At 38.4% G+C, this 17,626-nt stretch overlaps 2 protein-coding genes across 3 annotated transcripts in view; both read left to right on the plus strand.

Annotated features, from left to right (window-relative positions):
- The first annotated feature begins 1,011 nt into the window (after positions 1 to 1,011).
- Positions 1,012 to 8,525, plus strand: anxa13 (annexin A13). 2 transcript variants are annotated; one of them, XM_056434507.1, is made up of 11 exons: positions 1,012 to 1,111; positions 2,746 to 2,821; positions 2,928 to 3,022; positions 3,158 to 3,328; positions 3,417 to 3,450; positions 4,739 to 4,818; positions 5,542 to 5,610; positions 5,705 to 5,806; positions 5,999 to 6,074; positions 6,410 to 6,522; positions 6,824 to 8,525. In XM_056434507.1, the coding sequence occupies exons 1-11, from the start codon at positions 1,097 to 1,099 to the stop codon at positions 6,941 to 6,943; spliced, it is 951 nt and encodes a 316-aa protein (XP_056290482.1). In that variant the 5' UTR covers positions 1,012 to 1,096; the 3' UTR covers positions 6,944 to 8,525. The 2 variants fall into 2 exon arrangements, with proteins under 2 accessions (XP_056290482.1, XP_056290483.1); XM_056434508.1 differs by having other exon boundaries at positions 3,161 to 3,328.
- A 489-nt stretch (positions 8,526 to 9,014) lies between these two features.
- Positions 9,015 to 17,626, plus strand: part of LOC130206212 (coiled-coil domain-containing protein 106-like) — a 9,832-nt gene continuing 1,220 nt past the window's right edge. The window contains exons 1-4 of the mRNA XM_056434059.1: positions 9,015 to 9,207; positions 13,194 to 13,414; positions 16,757 to 16,954; positions 17,056 to 17,262. Coding sequence (XP_056290034.1) covers positions 13,204 to 13,414; positions 16,757 to 16,954; positions 17,056 to 17,262 — 616 coding nt within the window. The 5' untranslated portion in view covers positions 9,015 to 9,207; positions 13,194 to 13,203. The remainder of the gene's footprint in view (positions 9,208 to 13,193; positions 13,415 to 16,756; positions 16,955 to 17,055; positions 17,263 to 17,626) is intronic.

The raw sequence follows: 17,626 nt of genomic DNA on the forward strand, positions 1-17,626 counted from the left end.
GTGTCCTGATTTGATTTACAAACATATAGGACATTGTTCAAGCCAAGTTTCCTATGTTTGCGAGACTAATTTGTAATTTGTGAAATTGGGCTATACAAATAAACTGAATTGAATTAAAACTGAAGTCAGGAAACCGTGGGAGAAGGGAGAGCGTGAGCTGTCAACACATATCCAGGGAGGTCAGAGGTCATGTCGGCAGTATTTATATCACCGCTGCAGAAAGAAGTTCAGCATTTAGCTATTGGACATAAAAAATAGTATATTAAAGGATTTATATTTGGCTTTGAATGTGGAATAATATACAGAACCTTCTCTTCAATAAAAGTTATTATTTAAAAACAATACTCATTACAAGTAAGAAGTCTGACTGAAGATGTTACTGAAAAAAAAGTGCAGAAGTAATTTCTGATCTTTTCTGTTGAAGATATCAAAAGTAAAACTCCTGTAGAGCGTATCATTTAATTTATATATATATATATATATATATATGATATATATATGATATACATGTGTATATCTATACAAAAATAAAACATCTATATATACATGTATGATATACATGTGTGTATATATATATACATACATACACACATATATAAGTGTGTATATATATATATATATATATATATATATATATATATATATATATACAGTGGGTACGGAAAGTATTCAGACCTCTTCACTCTTTTATTGCAACCCTTTGCGAAAATCAAAAAACTTCATTTTATTTCTCATTAATCTTCACTCAGCACCCCATCTTGACATAAAAAAACTGAAATGTAGAAATCTTTGCAAATATATTAAAAAAGAAAAACTGAAATATCACATGGTCATAAGTATTCAGACCCTTTGCTGTGACGCTCATATTTAACTCTTCTTCTGTGTATATATATATATATAGAATGTTGTACACTAGCTCTGTCCAGGTGCATCATGGGATATTACAGTGGTCGAGGATGTAAACGGTTAACCAGTGGTCCGCGGTGACGTCACTCTGCTGCTGCGGGCGGAAGCGCGTGCCCGCGAGACATTAGTTCCCGAGAACTACTTAATGCCAACAGATCACCCGCGCGGCAGCGACTAAAACATCCTGAAAATGGGCAACTGTCAAGTAGGTACCGCTGTCTGGGAGCGTGCGCTACCAACGCACTGATTTATGGATACATATTTATATCGGAGAGAAAACATGTCTAACAATCAGCAGTTGGTGCTTCAGCGTCGAGTTAACGGATTTAATCCACGTTTTCACCCCGGGGGAAGACGTGTCTGATCGATAATGACGTATTTTATGCTCTTTTAGCCACTTCACGGATCGAAAACGTTGTCGCGTGATGACGAGTCTGTTTTAGGATTTCCAGCCGACATTGGGAGTGTATTGCGTGTCGCATTCACAGCACTTTATGTTGGGTGTTTCTTTAAATGTAAGCGAGTAGTCACCGTGTAACAGACAACCGAGTCTGGAGAGGGTTTTACGCAGAGGGAAAGCGGGCCACTCCCCTGCGGGCAGCTCCGTTAGATGTGTGTGCGTGAGTGCGTGTGCGCGTGCATGCGTATGAATGAGGGAGTCGGGCTCTGGATGTGTTTGGGAAAGAGAGAGAGAGAGAGAGAGTCCATTTGTGCAAAGATGGGGGAAGGGTGTCATTTCGGTGCCTGAGTGCTCATTTGTTTATTAATGCAGCTCCTTGCTAATTTTTTATTAAAGGCGTGAAAAAAAAAGCTTTATTTAAATCCATACTTAAAAAAATACTTACTTATAATACAACTTAAAATTCACAGAAACTGGCTTTCCAACACAAAATAAAATAATTAATAATAGAGTTAATTGACACAGTCTCCTTGTTACGGGGCAGACAATGTGGTTCATTTGTTTATTAATGTAGCTCCTTGCTAATTTTTTATTAAAGGCGAGAAAAAAAAGATTTATTTAAATCCATACTTAAAAAAATACTTATAATACAACTTAAAATTTACAGAAACTGGCTTTCCAACACAAAATAAAATAATTAATAATAGTTAATTGACAGTCTCCTTGTTACGGGGCAGAACATGTGGTTCATTTGTTTATTAATGTAGCTCCTTGCTAACTTTTTATTAAAGGCGAGAAAAAAAAGATTTATTTTAATCCATACTTAAAAAAATACTTACTTATAATACATCTTAAAATTCACAGAAACTGGCTCTCAAACACAAAATAAAATGATTAATAATTATAAAGTTAATTGACAGTCTCCTTGTTACGGGGCAGAACAAATTTGGTTAATTTGTTTATTAATGTAGCTCCTTGCTAAATTCTTATTAAAGGCGAGAAAAAAAAGCTTTATTTAAATCCATACTTAAAAAAATACTTACTTATAATACAACTTAAAATTCACAGAAACTGGCTTTCCAACACAAAATAAAATAATTAATAATAATAGAGTTAATTGACACAGTCTCCTTGTTACGGGGCAGAAAATGTGGTTCAAAATGATGCTACTCGATACAGTCTTCCCCAGACCCCGTGTAGGCCCCTGGACCGCAAGCCGGGCCCCCTCCAAGTTTGTTTAACGTTTTCTGGCCCCCGAATTCCTCAACCAATGCATTGGTCCTCCCCTCCCCCATCTGATATCTGATGCTGCACAGCTATCACGAACCCCTCTGAACTTCATTTATTTTAATTAAAACAAATGATCAGATGCAACCGGATTATTAAGGGAAGCTGTTTTTAATCTTCATCCACGTAACAATCTTGTGTTTTTCTCCCAGCCCACCATCGTGCACTACGAGGACTTTGACGTCGTCGCCGACATCAAGGCCATCCGCAAAGCCTGCAAAGGGTTCGGTGAGTTGGGAAACGCCGATTTTAATTCCAGCGACGCTCCCGTATGCGTTATTGCATTTTGTTTTATCGCGATTGTGCATCCGTTTGTGTTGTTTTCCCACCACAGGAACAGATGAGCAGGCCATCATCGACATCCTGGCAAACCGCAGCTCGGCTCAGCGGCAGGAAATTAAATACGCCTATTTTGAAAAGTATGATGATGTGAGTGTCGCTCAACAATACGCAGTCATACTGTGTAATCTTCTTTTTACCACAACGACCATTTTTTTTCTTCTTTTGTTGCCCCCCTTTTTTAATCACCCGTCCCATTTGTTTAATGATGTCTCTGCGCGTTAGGAGTTGGTGGACGTGTTGAAGAAAGAGTTGTCGGGCAGCTTCGAGAACGCCCTCCTCGCCATGCTGGACCCGCCCGTCGTCTTCGCCGTGAAGGAGCTGAGGAAGGCCATGAAGGGGGCCGGCACCGACGAGGACGTCCTGGTGGAGATCCTCTGCACCGCCACCAACGCCGTCAGTGACGCTATTATAAAAGCACGGAAGCAGTTCAGATAGTCAAAAAAAAATATTTGTATTAATTGTGTATGATTGTTTCCCACAGGACATTGCCATGTTCAAGGAATGCTACTTTCAAGGTAAGCCATTTGCAAAACTAGAATGGGCACTCAGTAGAGCGCATACCTTCGCATATCACAAGATTGGGCATTGAATTATGGACATTTTGGCATTAGTTGCATGCCAATTGGATAAAAATTGACCGTGCTATGGTAAAAAGAAGATTTTGACCTTTTCATGACCTTGACCTTTGACCCGATCGATCCCAAAATCTAATCAAATGGTCCCCGCATAATAAACAATCATCCCACCAAATTCCATGCGATTCGGTTTAATACTTTTTGAGTTATGCGAGTAACACGCATACAAATAAATAAATACACGGCGATCAAAACACAACCTTCCGCATTTTCAATGCGAAGGTAATCATTGTCACTTTATAGTTATACATAAGTTAATAATTGATATTTGCTTGCGAGTGACTCGGGCAAAGCTGCTAAAGGAGCCTGAGCACGCTAACCGCTAACTAGCTGGTTGTGGTTAGCGCGAGCATGTTGGCATGGCAACGTCTTGACCACTGACACCGGCGCTAATGACGGATGTTATTCACAAAACATCTACTTATTTGATTATTCAAAGGTTTCTCAGCCAATTGAGAACTCTCTGTGTTTAGCTCAATGCTAACCTGGCTAGCCGCTGTATTCTCTTTTTAACGTTCATCTTTATGTATGTTAACTAGAATACTTCATCTTATGTACGTCCTGGGGGGTTTAATGTTAAGCTTTCACTGGAGAGCACTGTTGAGTAATCTATTGAGTGTCCTTTACACAGGGAGGAGTGAACAAGGGAGTGATTTTGGACACAACTCCCGTGTCTACTTTTATGAATCCAGTTCCCACGTCACTGCACTAATTAATTTTTTAATTACCATTTTGGTTTAGCTGACTCTTTTGTTGTTGTTATGGTAAACACTATCATTCAATTTGTTGTCCAGTATTTATTTTTGCAGTTTCGTAAGTTCACGTAAACTGTAATCACATATTTATATTTATATGGTGATGAATTCTTTCAAGGCTAAGACACTAACTGGTGGTGTCACGAAACTAAAACACACTTGAGGTGTTTGAAAAATGAAATCAGGTTAGACTTGAAGAAAAAATAGGATAATTATTAACTTAAAGCTGGTTTTGGGAAAGTGGTTATACCCAACTTGTTATTACAAATAAGAAACCGACTGGACCCGCTCACTTTCTATCTAGTACACGAGTAGTTTAGGTACTTTAGGGGTGGACTTGCCCTTTAAATAGCGAGACGTAAAACAAACGGTGTGGCGACTCTTTTCATCTGACCCGTTTGTGTTCACACTAGTGCACGAGCGTGACCTTGAAGCCGACATCGAGGGAGACACGAGCGGGGACGTGAGGAACCTGCTCATGGCTCTGCTGGAGGTGAGCGGCCTTTCAGGTTTCTACTACGCTCCCGTAACTCAAATCCCGCCGTCTGCTCTGGGACTGAAATCGAGCTCTGCATACACACACATACACACACAGACACACACACAGACACACACTGGCCACCACAAAGCAGGAGAGGACATTTACATATTCTTTAGGGGCAATTTTTCTCCCCACTGACTGTAATCCAGAGGCATTTAAAAATAAATTGGAGGCACTTTTTGAAACTTCTGAAATAAGATTTAACCTTTGTTGAAAAAAACAATGAATATACTTATTTAGGCTTACAGTATATGAGCATTTGTCATAAAAATGGCCAAAATAAGACTATTAGGCAGTAGTCTGCAGATTCAAAGTGTTTTCTTTGATTTTTTTAACAAAAAACAAACGGAAAACATAAATTAGACAATTATATTTAATTTTATTCTTATTTCTTTGTGGTTATTATTACATTTTTTAAACAATTATAACTTTTTATTTTTTATTTTTTATAGGTCAATATTTATTTATTTAATATTATTTATTTATTTATTTACAGCAGATAGGACACAACAAAGAACCCCAAAACAATGCTATTAAATTATCTATATTCTGGGGGCATTTTTTCCCCCTCTTAATGATATCAGGGGCAAATGATATTTCTTCGGGGCGGTTTTGCCCGTTGCCCTCGTGTATCTCTGACGCTGCCTCTAAGTCATCCCGCTCTCCGTCCTCCAGGGCAACAGAGACGAGACGTACGAGGTGGACGAGCAGCTGGCGGAGGAAGACGCCACCTGCCTGTTTGAGGTACCGCCCCAATGTTCAAATCCCCCAATATCCTCATCGCGGATTTATTAATGCCGAACGACGTCAATATAATATCTGCCGTTTCCCGATGCAGGCGGGCGAGGGTGGATTCGGAACGGACGAGTCCACGTTCACCTACGTCCTGGCCTCCAGAAATTACCTGCAGCTCCAGGCCACCTTCAAGATCTACGAGCAGGTGGGTTCACGGACGGCTGCGGCGATACGACAAGTCGGTGCTTTTACATCCCCCTCGAGACGGACTTCCGTGGCGCTTTAAAACGACCCGAACATCTTCAATTATGGGATTAGGAGGATCTGGAAAATGAAACGTTGTACTTTAAAGACGTTGCCGGTGCTTTTGATTCAACTGCTCGTCGTCTCCCCGCAGCTCTCTGGAACGGAGATCCTGGACGCCATCGAGAACGAGACGTCTGGCACGCTGAAGAAATGCTACATCGCTCTTGGTTTGTGTGAAATGCCGCATGTTGAATATTAAGATACTAACGTACTAGATCTGCGATCTGAATTCATTAGGAAAAAAAGGAGCAAAAGGCTGGGATGCAATTATGTCACGCCAGCGTAACATATATTTAAGTATAACCAAAATGAGTATTATGCTTGCCTTCACCCATGAATGCCATTATGAGTTCATATTTAATGTATTCATGGTCGTAACTGGTCATTTAAATTACGTCTTTTCAATGTATTTAGTTTCCTTGTCTATGTAAAGGGTTGAGCACATTTGTATATGAAAATAATAATAATATGTTAAATGGATGCCTTTCCTTGCTCCCCTCAGTGAGAGTTGCTAAGAACCCTCAGCTCTACTTCGCCCGGCGACTGAACGACGCCATGGCGGGAGCGGGCACCGACGAGGACACCCTCATTCGCATCATTGTGTGTCGCTCCGAGGTAACTGCAGAAAAAAACATCACGACTTCTAGCGAAGTTTAGAGACGGACATGACATCATTGTTAAGTTATTTTATCAATATTTCATTTATTGAGTGCTGTGTTACTGGGAAAAATCAGGTTACGCATCAACAAGAGCTGAATTAACTTGGTTTCTGTAAAATCTGCTTGATAAACAAAGATCTCTCTGATAAGAGATTTAATTAAATAAATCCAATATGAGTCAAATATTTGGCTGTGGAAACCGACTTTCAGCGCGCTGATTTCTTCTTCAATAATGTTTATTGTTTCTTCTTCGACAGTACGATTTGGAGACCATCAAAGACCTGTACCTGGAGAAATACGACGTGTCCCTGAAGGAGGCCCTGAGGGATGAGTGCGGCGGGGACTTCAAACGCCTCCTCCTGGGTATCTGCCACTGAAGGTCTGAGAGTCGAGCAGGACGACAGGGAGGACACGATCGACCAAAAACAGAAATAGATTGATAAATGACTGAAAAAATTAATTTAATATGACATTAAATGTACCAAAAGTTGTTTAAAAATTTTTATTGTAACACTTATAAAATGTGACAAAGAGATATTAGTTTTATTGCTTATAGAGATATATATATATAGGGAATAAATAGATTAATATTTTAATAAGAGATTTATAAATTATTATATAAAAATAAAAGAGTATGTATAGATATATATATATATATATATATATACACACATACTCTTTAATTAATTAATTAATGCAAAGCTTAATAAATAAAGAAGCAAATTAAATCCGAAATACCTATTTATCACGTTTTATCAGTTAATTAGTGCCTCTATTTATTTTTCGATATGAATTCCGTCACATTTAATGACATATTAAGTTATTTCCCGCGTCATTTATTTAATTACTTTTGGATTTTGGCGGGTTTTGGACGTGGACAACCGAGGCAGAGACAGCAGTTTGTCCTGTGCTGCTGTTTCCTGTCTGAACAAACTAATTACCCCTCGGCCTCTCCGCGTGACATTATGTAGGCAGGAGGGTGGAAGTAATATAATTATTAACCCAACTCACGTCAGAGTAACTAGGTATTTGGGTCTCTCTTTGTAAACGTTTTTTTCCACAGACGTTAATCACAAAATTCACATCCCATTTGGAATTAATCCTCTATCTGCGTCCGCCAGTTACTGCCCGTTTCTTAGTCAATTTGGAGCTCCAGTTCTTAACACACTTACCAGCATTTAACTCAGTGGTGAGAAAGTCTCCGTCACTGTCAACGAGCACCAAGACTTTTACATTTCCAGTCGCACTGATGCCATTACACCGAGTGGGATTCGATCAGCTGATGGGATAATAACATTGTAAACATGTTTGTACACTGTGGGAAAAAACTATTACTTCATTATGTCTCTACTGCTGCATTCATTAAAGCAAGGAGATATAAGTGTTACGATTATCACCATCATGAAAGTATTAATCCGTTTTTAGATTTATTTGTGTTTTATTTTATTTTTCTTATATCTTTCACCCTCCGTGACCCAAACTGACGGTTATATTCCACCGCTGTTGCAACTAATGCAATCACTCCATGTGGCTTGAAGTTTTGTTTCTGTTAAAATGAAAGAAATGTGAATGTTTTGAAGGAATCTTAGTTGGTGTCTCAAAATTAGCAGACGAGATAACGAGTAAAAACTTGACAAATACACCTCGCCTTGTTATAAATATATGTTTTATATTTTACGACTAACACAGTAGAGTGTTTTAATATATATAATTTGGTGTAATGCTTAGGCCAGAGGGCTTATGAGAAGCAACATCTAACATCTGGACAGTGTGTATATCTGTGTGTATCTTTAAGGCAGCTGAGATGTGTTAAAAGTACCACTATTGTGAGCAACAAGGTGCATGTACCTGTACATGAGATCGTTGCAACATGGGCATCCGGTGGAGTAGTTGGAATATGTTTTGTCTCTATAGCCAAAGAATGTTAGTCTAAAGCAAATAAAGTTCCCTATAACATCATCATGTCTGATTGTATTTGATCTTTGACTGTCTCCGATTCTCTAAGGAAGTATTGCCGGTTAAAAAAACAACTTATCAGGGTACATAGAATTTAAATTGAGGGGAAAAAACGGACATTTTGAGATATATACAATCCTAAAATCACTGTTCACCGTGTAGAAGCTTATAAAAGCCTAATAGTCATTTACAACGGAGTTGTTAGATGCACTTGCTCCTTGATAGCGCATTGATGCCTTCAAGTACTGTCGGAAATAAGAACATCTTAAATAAAAGTGGGAAAGAATAAGGGAAACCTGAAATCGTACAGTATAATTTAACTCGTATTATACTAATATTACACACGTATCACGCAATCGTGTGTTGTATCATGACAATAATTTAAAAAATAAATAAAAACTTGAGTAATTGACTATTGATGGAGAGAATTACGACGGTGAGCTGTTGCCCGGAAGGCAGCTTACAGTCGCCACGGCGCTCTGTGGCGCCGCCCCTCCCTCAGACATGCGTGTTGTACTGTCGTCTCGTATTTCTCCACTCGCCTCTTGTTTATATACATTTTTATTAAATAACATTATTACAAAAAAAATGTACGCATTGTACTTGAAGTGAGACTTGAGACGACCTGCGTCACTGACACGGGAAAACCTCCAGCACCGGCCGTGTCCGCTGGACCCTCTCGACGGTACGTTGTCCCGTGTGTGTGTGCGTGCGTTTCGCCGGTTGGTCCTTTTTCTCTTGGTAGCAGGTCATTATCGTCATTAGCATCCATCTTGGTGGAAGCGAATTAAAGAGAAATGCTAGACCCTTTAAACATCGTATGTGTATATGGTATGCCGTATAACGTATGTCGTGTTACATATAATGATTAAAACCGTAGTATTCAATCTATAAATCGATATATATGAAGATAAAAGGCCTGCCGACTGAGCCGTTGCATTATCGCTAATTAGTGGAAGCAAATGTTAAATTCCTTCACAGGTCGTTCACTCCACATTGTGTCAGGTGTTTTTTAAACCGGATTAATCACTGCGGCGTGGTGTGTTTACGTGCTGCAGCTCGCACATGTCAAAGAATAAGTGGAGTCCGTCACACCGACGAAAACAAGCAGATAAAAAACATTATTTTAGTCTGTTGTGCGATTTCGCAGCGTCGCATTCCAGGTATCGAGCACCTGAATGCACCACCCCATATTTATATGTCTTCGCTGCAGCCAGGAACCATATCAGGAAAATGAGTGCACTGGGGTTGAAAGTGCACATGCACAGTTGTGTATCAGGAATTCATGTTGCGTATCAGTGAGAAATCATAAAGTTATTCCGGAAGATAAGAGATGTTGCGTTGCATAATGGGAAATGGGGGATCCACTGGTATGTGGAGCCTCAGGGACTAAACGTTAGGATATCTAGGATTAAACATACCTGTCTACTCTCCCCTGACTAGCAACTGGTACCCACTAGAATAAATATAAAAACAAATAAATATAAAAACTAAATAGGGAGATATATATATATATTTATATATATATATATAAATACATATATATATATACATATTTATATATATATATAAATACGTATATATATATATATATTTATATATATAATAAATACGTATATATATATATGTATTTATATATATATGTATTTATATATATATAAAAAAATATATATACATATATATACGTATTTATATATATATAAATATATATATATATTTGTCTTAAAAACCTGCTTCTAAAATACATTTACGAAAACTATGGATCCCCTGCTCATTTGTAATGAATGCCTCACTAATGCATGATTCATCCCGCTTTAATTAATGTATTCATGCTTCATAAATCATGAGCTCACGCGGTTTGGCACCAATACATTATTCAGTTTTATTAAGTTATTCAGCACAAAAGGTAAAGACATAAAAGGACCGTTTGTCCATCGTAAGTTCGCCGCATCAAGCGAAGGTCCACACCTGAATATGTCATGGAAACACAGGTAACATAGACGGGGACATCCAACAGGTTGTTTATTTAAATGCTGAATATAAACGCTGTTATTATAATGAAAACATTTCAGTGCCTGCGTTGATTAATGTATCGTTCTATTTGGATATGTTCATTAGTCGCTCTTAGTTTCTCATGAAGTTGCATGTGCATAAATTAATGCTTTGCACCAAAAAGTAAATAATATATGTATCAATGCATAATAACGTAACCTATTTATAGCTTTAACTGGAGCCTTTATTATTCTATAAATGTAATTTCGCACCTAAGTAGTCTACTTTAAATTATATATATATGTATATATATATATATATATATATATATAAATAATAATAATAATAAAAGTGATGAAGGGATGAAGTGCAAACAGTTAGTAACCGCAACGAAGAACATTTAGACAACATATCATTTATGAATTTATTTAAATTATTTGTTTTATTTTATTTTCTGGACTTGTGAGGGTTATTAAAAGTACAATGAAGGCACAAACCTTTGTGATTATGACTTCTGTGTCTCATTATTGTGACTTATATCTCGTAATCATAGGGAAAGTTTCTCTTTCTGAACTTTGTGTTGCTGCTTGTATTGCACCTGGTACTTTATTCTTTGTAAGCTGCCTTCAGGGGAACGGTTAAAAGTCGTAATTCTCCCCATCAATAGTCAATAATAATAATAATGCACTTTACATCAAATAATTAAAACGTCCTAAAATCTATAGAATAAAAGTAACTAAAATGACCATAAAACAATAAATGACAACAATTAGAACATGGAGCACACCATCACACTTTAAATAATAATAATAACTTTATTTATATTGCACTTTAAAAAACAATGTTTACAAAGTGCTCCGCAGAGAGTCAAAGGAATAACAAGAAACCAATATTACATTTAAAAATCTATATTAAAATAAAAAATACAAATACAAATACAAACAATTAATTAAAAACCAAATAAATTGAAAATAAAAAATAAATAAATCAAAAACAGACAAACTAAATTAGGGGAACCAAAGTTCTGCATAAAAAGACTAGATCACCTAAAAGCTGTTCTATAAAAATGGGTTTAAAGAAGTGATTTAAATGAAGTTACTGATTCTGCGAGCCTTATCCCCTCCTTAAAAGCAGCATTGACTCAAGTTTTAATTGTTGTTGTTGTTGCCATCTTACAATACCAGATTGCGCAATGCAATTCGATTGTAACCCCATTTCTCACACTATACACACAAAGCATGTATATGTATACAGGACTGTCTCAGAAAATTAGAATATTGTGATAAAGTTCTTTATTTTCTGTAATGCAATTAAAAAAATATTAAATATTAAAAGAATAAATGGCTTGCAATATTTCAGTTGATTTGTAATGAATCCAGAATGCATGACATTTTTGTTTTTTTAATTGCATTACAGAAAATAAAGAACTTTATCACAATATTCTAATTTTCTGAGACAGTCCTGTATGCGTGTAATATTAGGACAATACAAGTTAAACTATACCGTACAATTTCAGGTTTCCTCTTAAGTTACTCTCTTTATTTAAAAAAATAGCCGTCAAATTTAAGCAAGCAATACATGTATGATAAGAACATGAATAGTGGGAGTACACACAATATATACATGATATAAACACTCATTCTTGTTGTTGTGATCATGAGATTTCATCCTGTAACTGTAAGATAAGTTACATTAAGTTGCACAAAAACTAGAACTGAACTAAAAGGAGAACAGATATTGAACATATACACTACCGTTCAAAAGTTTGGGGTCATCCAGACAATTTTGTGTCTTCCATGAAAACTCACTTTTATTTATCAAATGAATTGAAAATTGAATATAAAATATAGTCAAGACATTGACAAGGTTAGAAATAATGATTAATATTTGAAGTATTAATTTTGATCTACAAACTTCAAGCTCAAAGGAAGGCTAGTTGTATAGCTTATATCACCAGCATAACTGTTTTCAGCTGTGCTAACATAATTGCACAAGGGTTTTCTAATCAGACATTAGTCTTCTAAGGCGATTAGCAAACACAATGTACCATTAGAACACTGGAGTGATAGTTGATGGAAATGGGCCTCTATACACCAATGGAGATATTTCATTAGAAACCAGACACTTCCACCTAGAATAGTCATTTACCACATTAACAATGTATAGTGTGTATTTATGATTAATGTTATCTTTATTGAAAAAACAGTGCTTTTCTTTGAAAAATAAAGACATTTCTAAGTGACCCCAAACTTTTGAACGGTAGTGTAAATTCAAAGTAATTCAAAATTGTTGATTTTTTTTGTCAGTACAATGAAGCTGTTTTGGGTTTGACTTAGTTTAACTCCTCTAAACACGTTCTGCATCTTAAAAGTATGCCTGAAAAGTATTTTTAACCAATAGGAGCCTTGTTAATCTTACACGCGCCCGGCCGTCCCAACTAATCAGAATTTTTATTTTGTATAGCCCAATATCACAAATTACAAATTCTCCTCAGAGGGCTTTACAATCTGGACACACACGACATCGCTGAACTTTGACCTCACATCGGATCAGGAACGACTCCCCAAGAAATAGAAACAACCAGAAGGCATGAGTTACAGCCAGATCCGACGGTCCCTATTAGATCACATGACCCGTCGTGAAACTCTCCTCTCGCCCCCCCCCCCCCCTCTCTCTCAGGTGGGGAGCGATGGCGTCCGTGTGGCAGCAGGAGCCGTCCGGTTACTCCTCGTGCGTGGAGATCGACTCCAGCACCGTGAGGTGCGGCAAAGACAGACTGACCTCCCCCGTCTGGCTGAAGCAGGAGCAGGACGAGCTGCGCGTCATCAAGTGGGACAACTTCCAGTCGGGGGGGTCGGCCGACGCCGTCCAGGACAACACGCCCAGCAGCGCCATGTCTGGTGAGCGGCGGCGAACTCGGATTCACGTACATCCATCAAGTGAAGAAGAAAACTGCACACTTTGACAGGCAGAACTCAAAATACTTGTGGGAGTTTTTCTTAATTCGAAGGAACCAAAGTTACACAAAAACGTAAACGAAATGTATCCGGGCATTCCAGTTAGAAGACAAACAATTATTTTTTAAGGAAACGGCTTAATTGTTAAATTGTTTGTTTTGTTTGTGTATTTTATTCAGTCAATCAAATCAAATACAATACAATATTATCCTATATAATATACAAAAGAGAAAGACTGAAAAGGTATCGGTAGAAGCAAAAAATGCTTTTAAATTCCTATCCTAAATTTAAATCAAAATAAATCAGAAAATTAATATAAAATAAAGAAAAAAAACAACAACAACAAAAATTCAAAGCAGCAACGTGAGTTTCTTTGGTTCAGTCCAAAGAGCCGTGGGACCGATGCGTCGCTCCATCACGACTCACTGCCGGCATTTAGGGTTTGGGTTTTCTTCAACTTTATTAAAAATAAATGTACAGGAAGCTTGGTGAAGTTCGTCCCGGCCCAGGCTGGAACATATAGCGCCCTCTTGTGTGTGATTTCAAAATGGTTTCACACACATACACACACACACACACACACACACACAAGGTTCAACATTGTCATGTTTACCTTCGCATTGAAAATGCGGAAGGTTATGTTTTGATCGCTGTGTATTTATTTATTTATTTGTATGCGTGTTATTCGCATAACAAAAAAAGTTTTAAACCGAATCGCATGAAATTTGGTGGGATGATTGGTTATTATCCGGGGACCATTTGATTATATTTTGGGATTGTTCGGGTCAAAGGTCAAGGTCAAGGTCATGAAAAGGTCAACATCTTCTTTTTACCATAGCTCGGTCAATTTCTATCCAATTGGCATGCAACTAATGCCAACATGTTCATAATTCAGTGCCCGTTCTAGTTTTTGTGATGATTTGATAAACTGATTCTGATTCAATTCAATTCAGTTTATTTGCATAGCCCAATATCACAAATTACAAATTTGTCTCAGAGTGCTTTACAATCTGTACACATAGACATCCCTGACTTTTGACCTCACATCGGATCAAGAAAAACTCCCAAATATCCCTTCAGGGGGAAAAAAGGGAAGAAACCTTCAGGAGAGAACAGAGGAGGATCCCTCTCCAGGATGGACAGAACAATAGATGTCATGTGACCAGAAGGACATATTTAGAGTTAAAATACATTCACAGCCTGATTGGTGCATTCTGAGGAAGTAATGAAGGCTTCATGTCAGAACTTCATTTCACTGAGGAGGTTTGCGAAGAACACTGTTTCACTTTTTATTGATTTAGTTATTTGCAGGGTTCGTACGGTCATGGAAAACCTGGAAAAGTCATGGAATTTCAAAATGGTCATTTCCAGGCCTGGAAAAGTCATGGAAAAAACTTTAAATCATAAAAGTTTTGGAAAAGTCATGGAAATTTGTTATCATCACATGTTTATTTATGCGGAGTTTTAAATAATTAATATGTTTTTTAAAGAAAGACGCTCAAAATATAAGCCGGCGTCCGCTCTCAATACGCACAATGTTCTAAATTGTTCATGTTTATACTGAGATTTCAGTTTGGTCATGGGAAAGTTATGGAAATCCACTGGTCAAAATGTGTAAGAACCCTGTATTTGTCTTTCAGCAACTTGAAACAAAACAAAAAGCTTTCACAAGAAAAGTGATTTCAATTCAATTCAATTCAATTCAGTTTATTTGTATAGCCCAATTTCACAAATTACAAATTTGTCTCGGAGTGCTTTACAATCTGTACACATAGACATCCCTGCCCCAAAACCTCACATCGGACCAGGAAAAACTCCCAAATAACCCTTCAGGGAAAAAAGGAAGAAACCTTCAGGAGAGCAACAGAGGAGGATTCCTCTCCAGGATGGACAGATGCAATAGATGTAATGTGTACAGAAGGACAGATTTAGAGTTTAAATACATTCAATGAATGTGACAGAGTGTATGAATAGTTCATAGTAGGCATATTCCACGATGGAGACCTCCATGATCCATCAGGCAGATGGCGGTGGGGAGGAGGAGTGGGCGGAGTCTCAACAGTGGGCGGAGTCTCAACAGGACAGTGGCGTAGTCAGGAGCAGGAATTCCACGACCCAGACCTCGATGATCCATCAGGCAGATAGGATCTATGCCGTCTCATAGGGTCCGATGACCCCATGAGACGTGAAGTCAAAAGGACTCCGGGGAGAAAGCAGAGTTAGTAACGTGTGATTGAGAGATGAAAATTAATCCTTAAGGAGAGAAAAAAGAGGAGAGAGGTGCTCAGTGCATCCTAAACATCCCCCAGCAGCTATAAGCCTATAGCAGCATATCAAGGGGCTGGACCAGGTGAACCTGATTCAGCCCTAACTATAAGCTCTGTCAAAGAGGAAGGTCTTAAGTCTACTCTTAAACGAGGTGACTGTGTCTGCCTCCCGGACTGAAGGTGGAAGCTGGTTCCATAAAAGAGGAGCTTGATAACTAAAGGCTCTGGCTCCCATTCTACTTTTTAAGACTCTAGGAACAAGTAGTCCCGCATTTAGTGAACGTAGCTCTCTAGTGGGGCAATATGGTACTACAAGCTCCTTAAGATATGATGGAGCATCACCAATCAAGGCTTTGTAGGTTAAGAGAAGAATTTTAAAAGTGATTCTTGATTTTACTGGGAGCCAGTGCAGAGCAGCTAGTGCAGGAGTGATGTGATCTCTTTTCTTAGTTTTAGTGAGAACACGAGCTGCAGCATTCTGGATCAACTGGAGGGACCTAAGAGATTTATTAGAGCAGCCTGGCCGTTTTGGCCGAACATGTAAACTCCCGTGTTGTGGATTTAGAAACCAAATTACAAAATGTTGTGATCACACTCGCCTCTCATCGTCAGAATGATGATTACTTCCTTGTTTTACTGTCTATATTTAATATTTGTATATTTAATTTACTGTCTATATTTAATATTTGTATATTTAATTTACTGTCTATATTTAATATTTGTATATTTAATTTAATTTGTCATTAGTATTGTGTATTGTGTATGCATATATGTTGTATATATACATACATATATATTTTCTATTTTACTTTGTATACTTCTATATCTTTCATCCCTGTTTTTTATGTTATATTTTATTTTATTTTTTATTCTTGTGTCTTTAGTTTATTGGAGCTGCTACTGTGACGACAAATTTCCCCTTGGGGATTAATAAAGTATATATCTATCTCTCTATCTTGACACTACAAACATTCATGTTGACGCGACGTGACCCGACGCCGCGCTGTCTCCCCTGCAGACGGCCTGCCCCCCCGGGTGCTGCTGACCATCACCAAGCTGCAGTGCATGCTGGAGAGCAAACAGGAGCGCATCGCGGCGCTGGAGCGGCAGGTGGACGACCTGATGCAGGACCGCAAGTTCCTGAGGAGCCAGATTGAAAACCTCACGTGTAACCGCGTCCTGCCGACCTTCGCGTCGCCGAGCCCGCTGACCGAAGGTCGGCGTCCGGCCTCCGGGCCGCGTTCGACTCGACTGAACCGGACGCTCTTATTTCACGCGCGCGTGTTGTTGTTGTTGTTGTTGTTGTTTGTCGCGCAGCGCCCAAAGCCATCAAGGTGCAGCACTCGGAGAACAGGTCCCGGAAGAGGGAGAGGCCGTCCTCCTGCTCCTCGGGCGGCAGCGGCAGCGGCTCCGAGGCGTCGCAGTCCTCCGCGGCGTCGGTGGCCTCGAGCGAACACCGGAGGAGGAAACACCACAAGGACAGGAAGAGGTCCAAGAAGGGGCGGGACTACAGCAGGAAGAGAGGTGAGACGCATGTTTATGTATGATTCATGTTCCAGGGCTCCTATTCACGATTATTACATCATCGACCTATCGAAAGGATGCATGGACACGACGACCTGCATATTACCTGCTGTGTTGACATTGGGTTCATTTACTTCAGAAGGTCGCCAACATGGTTACATAATAAACAGCAAGGGTTTGGGAGTCCATTTTGTATTTATTGTTTTGATTATTTGATTTATTTTGATTTTTTTTTTTTTTTTTACTTCCAATTTCAAAATCTGAATATTCGTAAATTTTTTTTAAAGAAATGTTATTTTTAAAGAGTGAGAGAATACATTATACCACATACAAGTGTGATGGAAGACAAAGTAAGTTGGTAGGT

Source organism: Pseudoliparis swirei, chromosome 16, assembly GCF_029220125.1.
Source record: "Pseudoliparis swirei isolate HS2019 ecotype Mariana Trench chromosome 16, NWPU_hadal_v1, whole genome shotgun sequence".
Taxonomy (NCBI): domain Eukaryota; kingdom Metazoa; phylum Chordata; class Actinopteri; order Perciformes; family Liparidae; genus Pseudoliparis; species Pseudoliparis swirei.

Coding starts and splice junctions, on each gene's coding strand:
- anxa13 (XM_056434507.1), top strand. Junction 6,075..6,409: donor GAAATGCTACATCGCTCTTG/GTTTGTGTGAAA, acceptor TGCTCCCCTCAG/TGAGAGTTGCTAAGAACCCT. Junction 6,523..6,823: donor TCATTGTGTGTCGCTCCGAG/GTAACTGCAGAA, acceptor CTTCTTCGACAG/TACGATTTGGAGACCATCAA.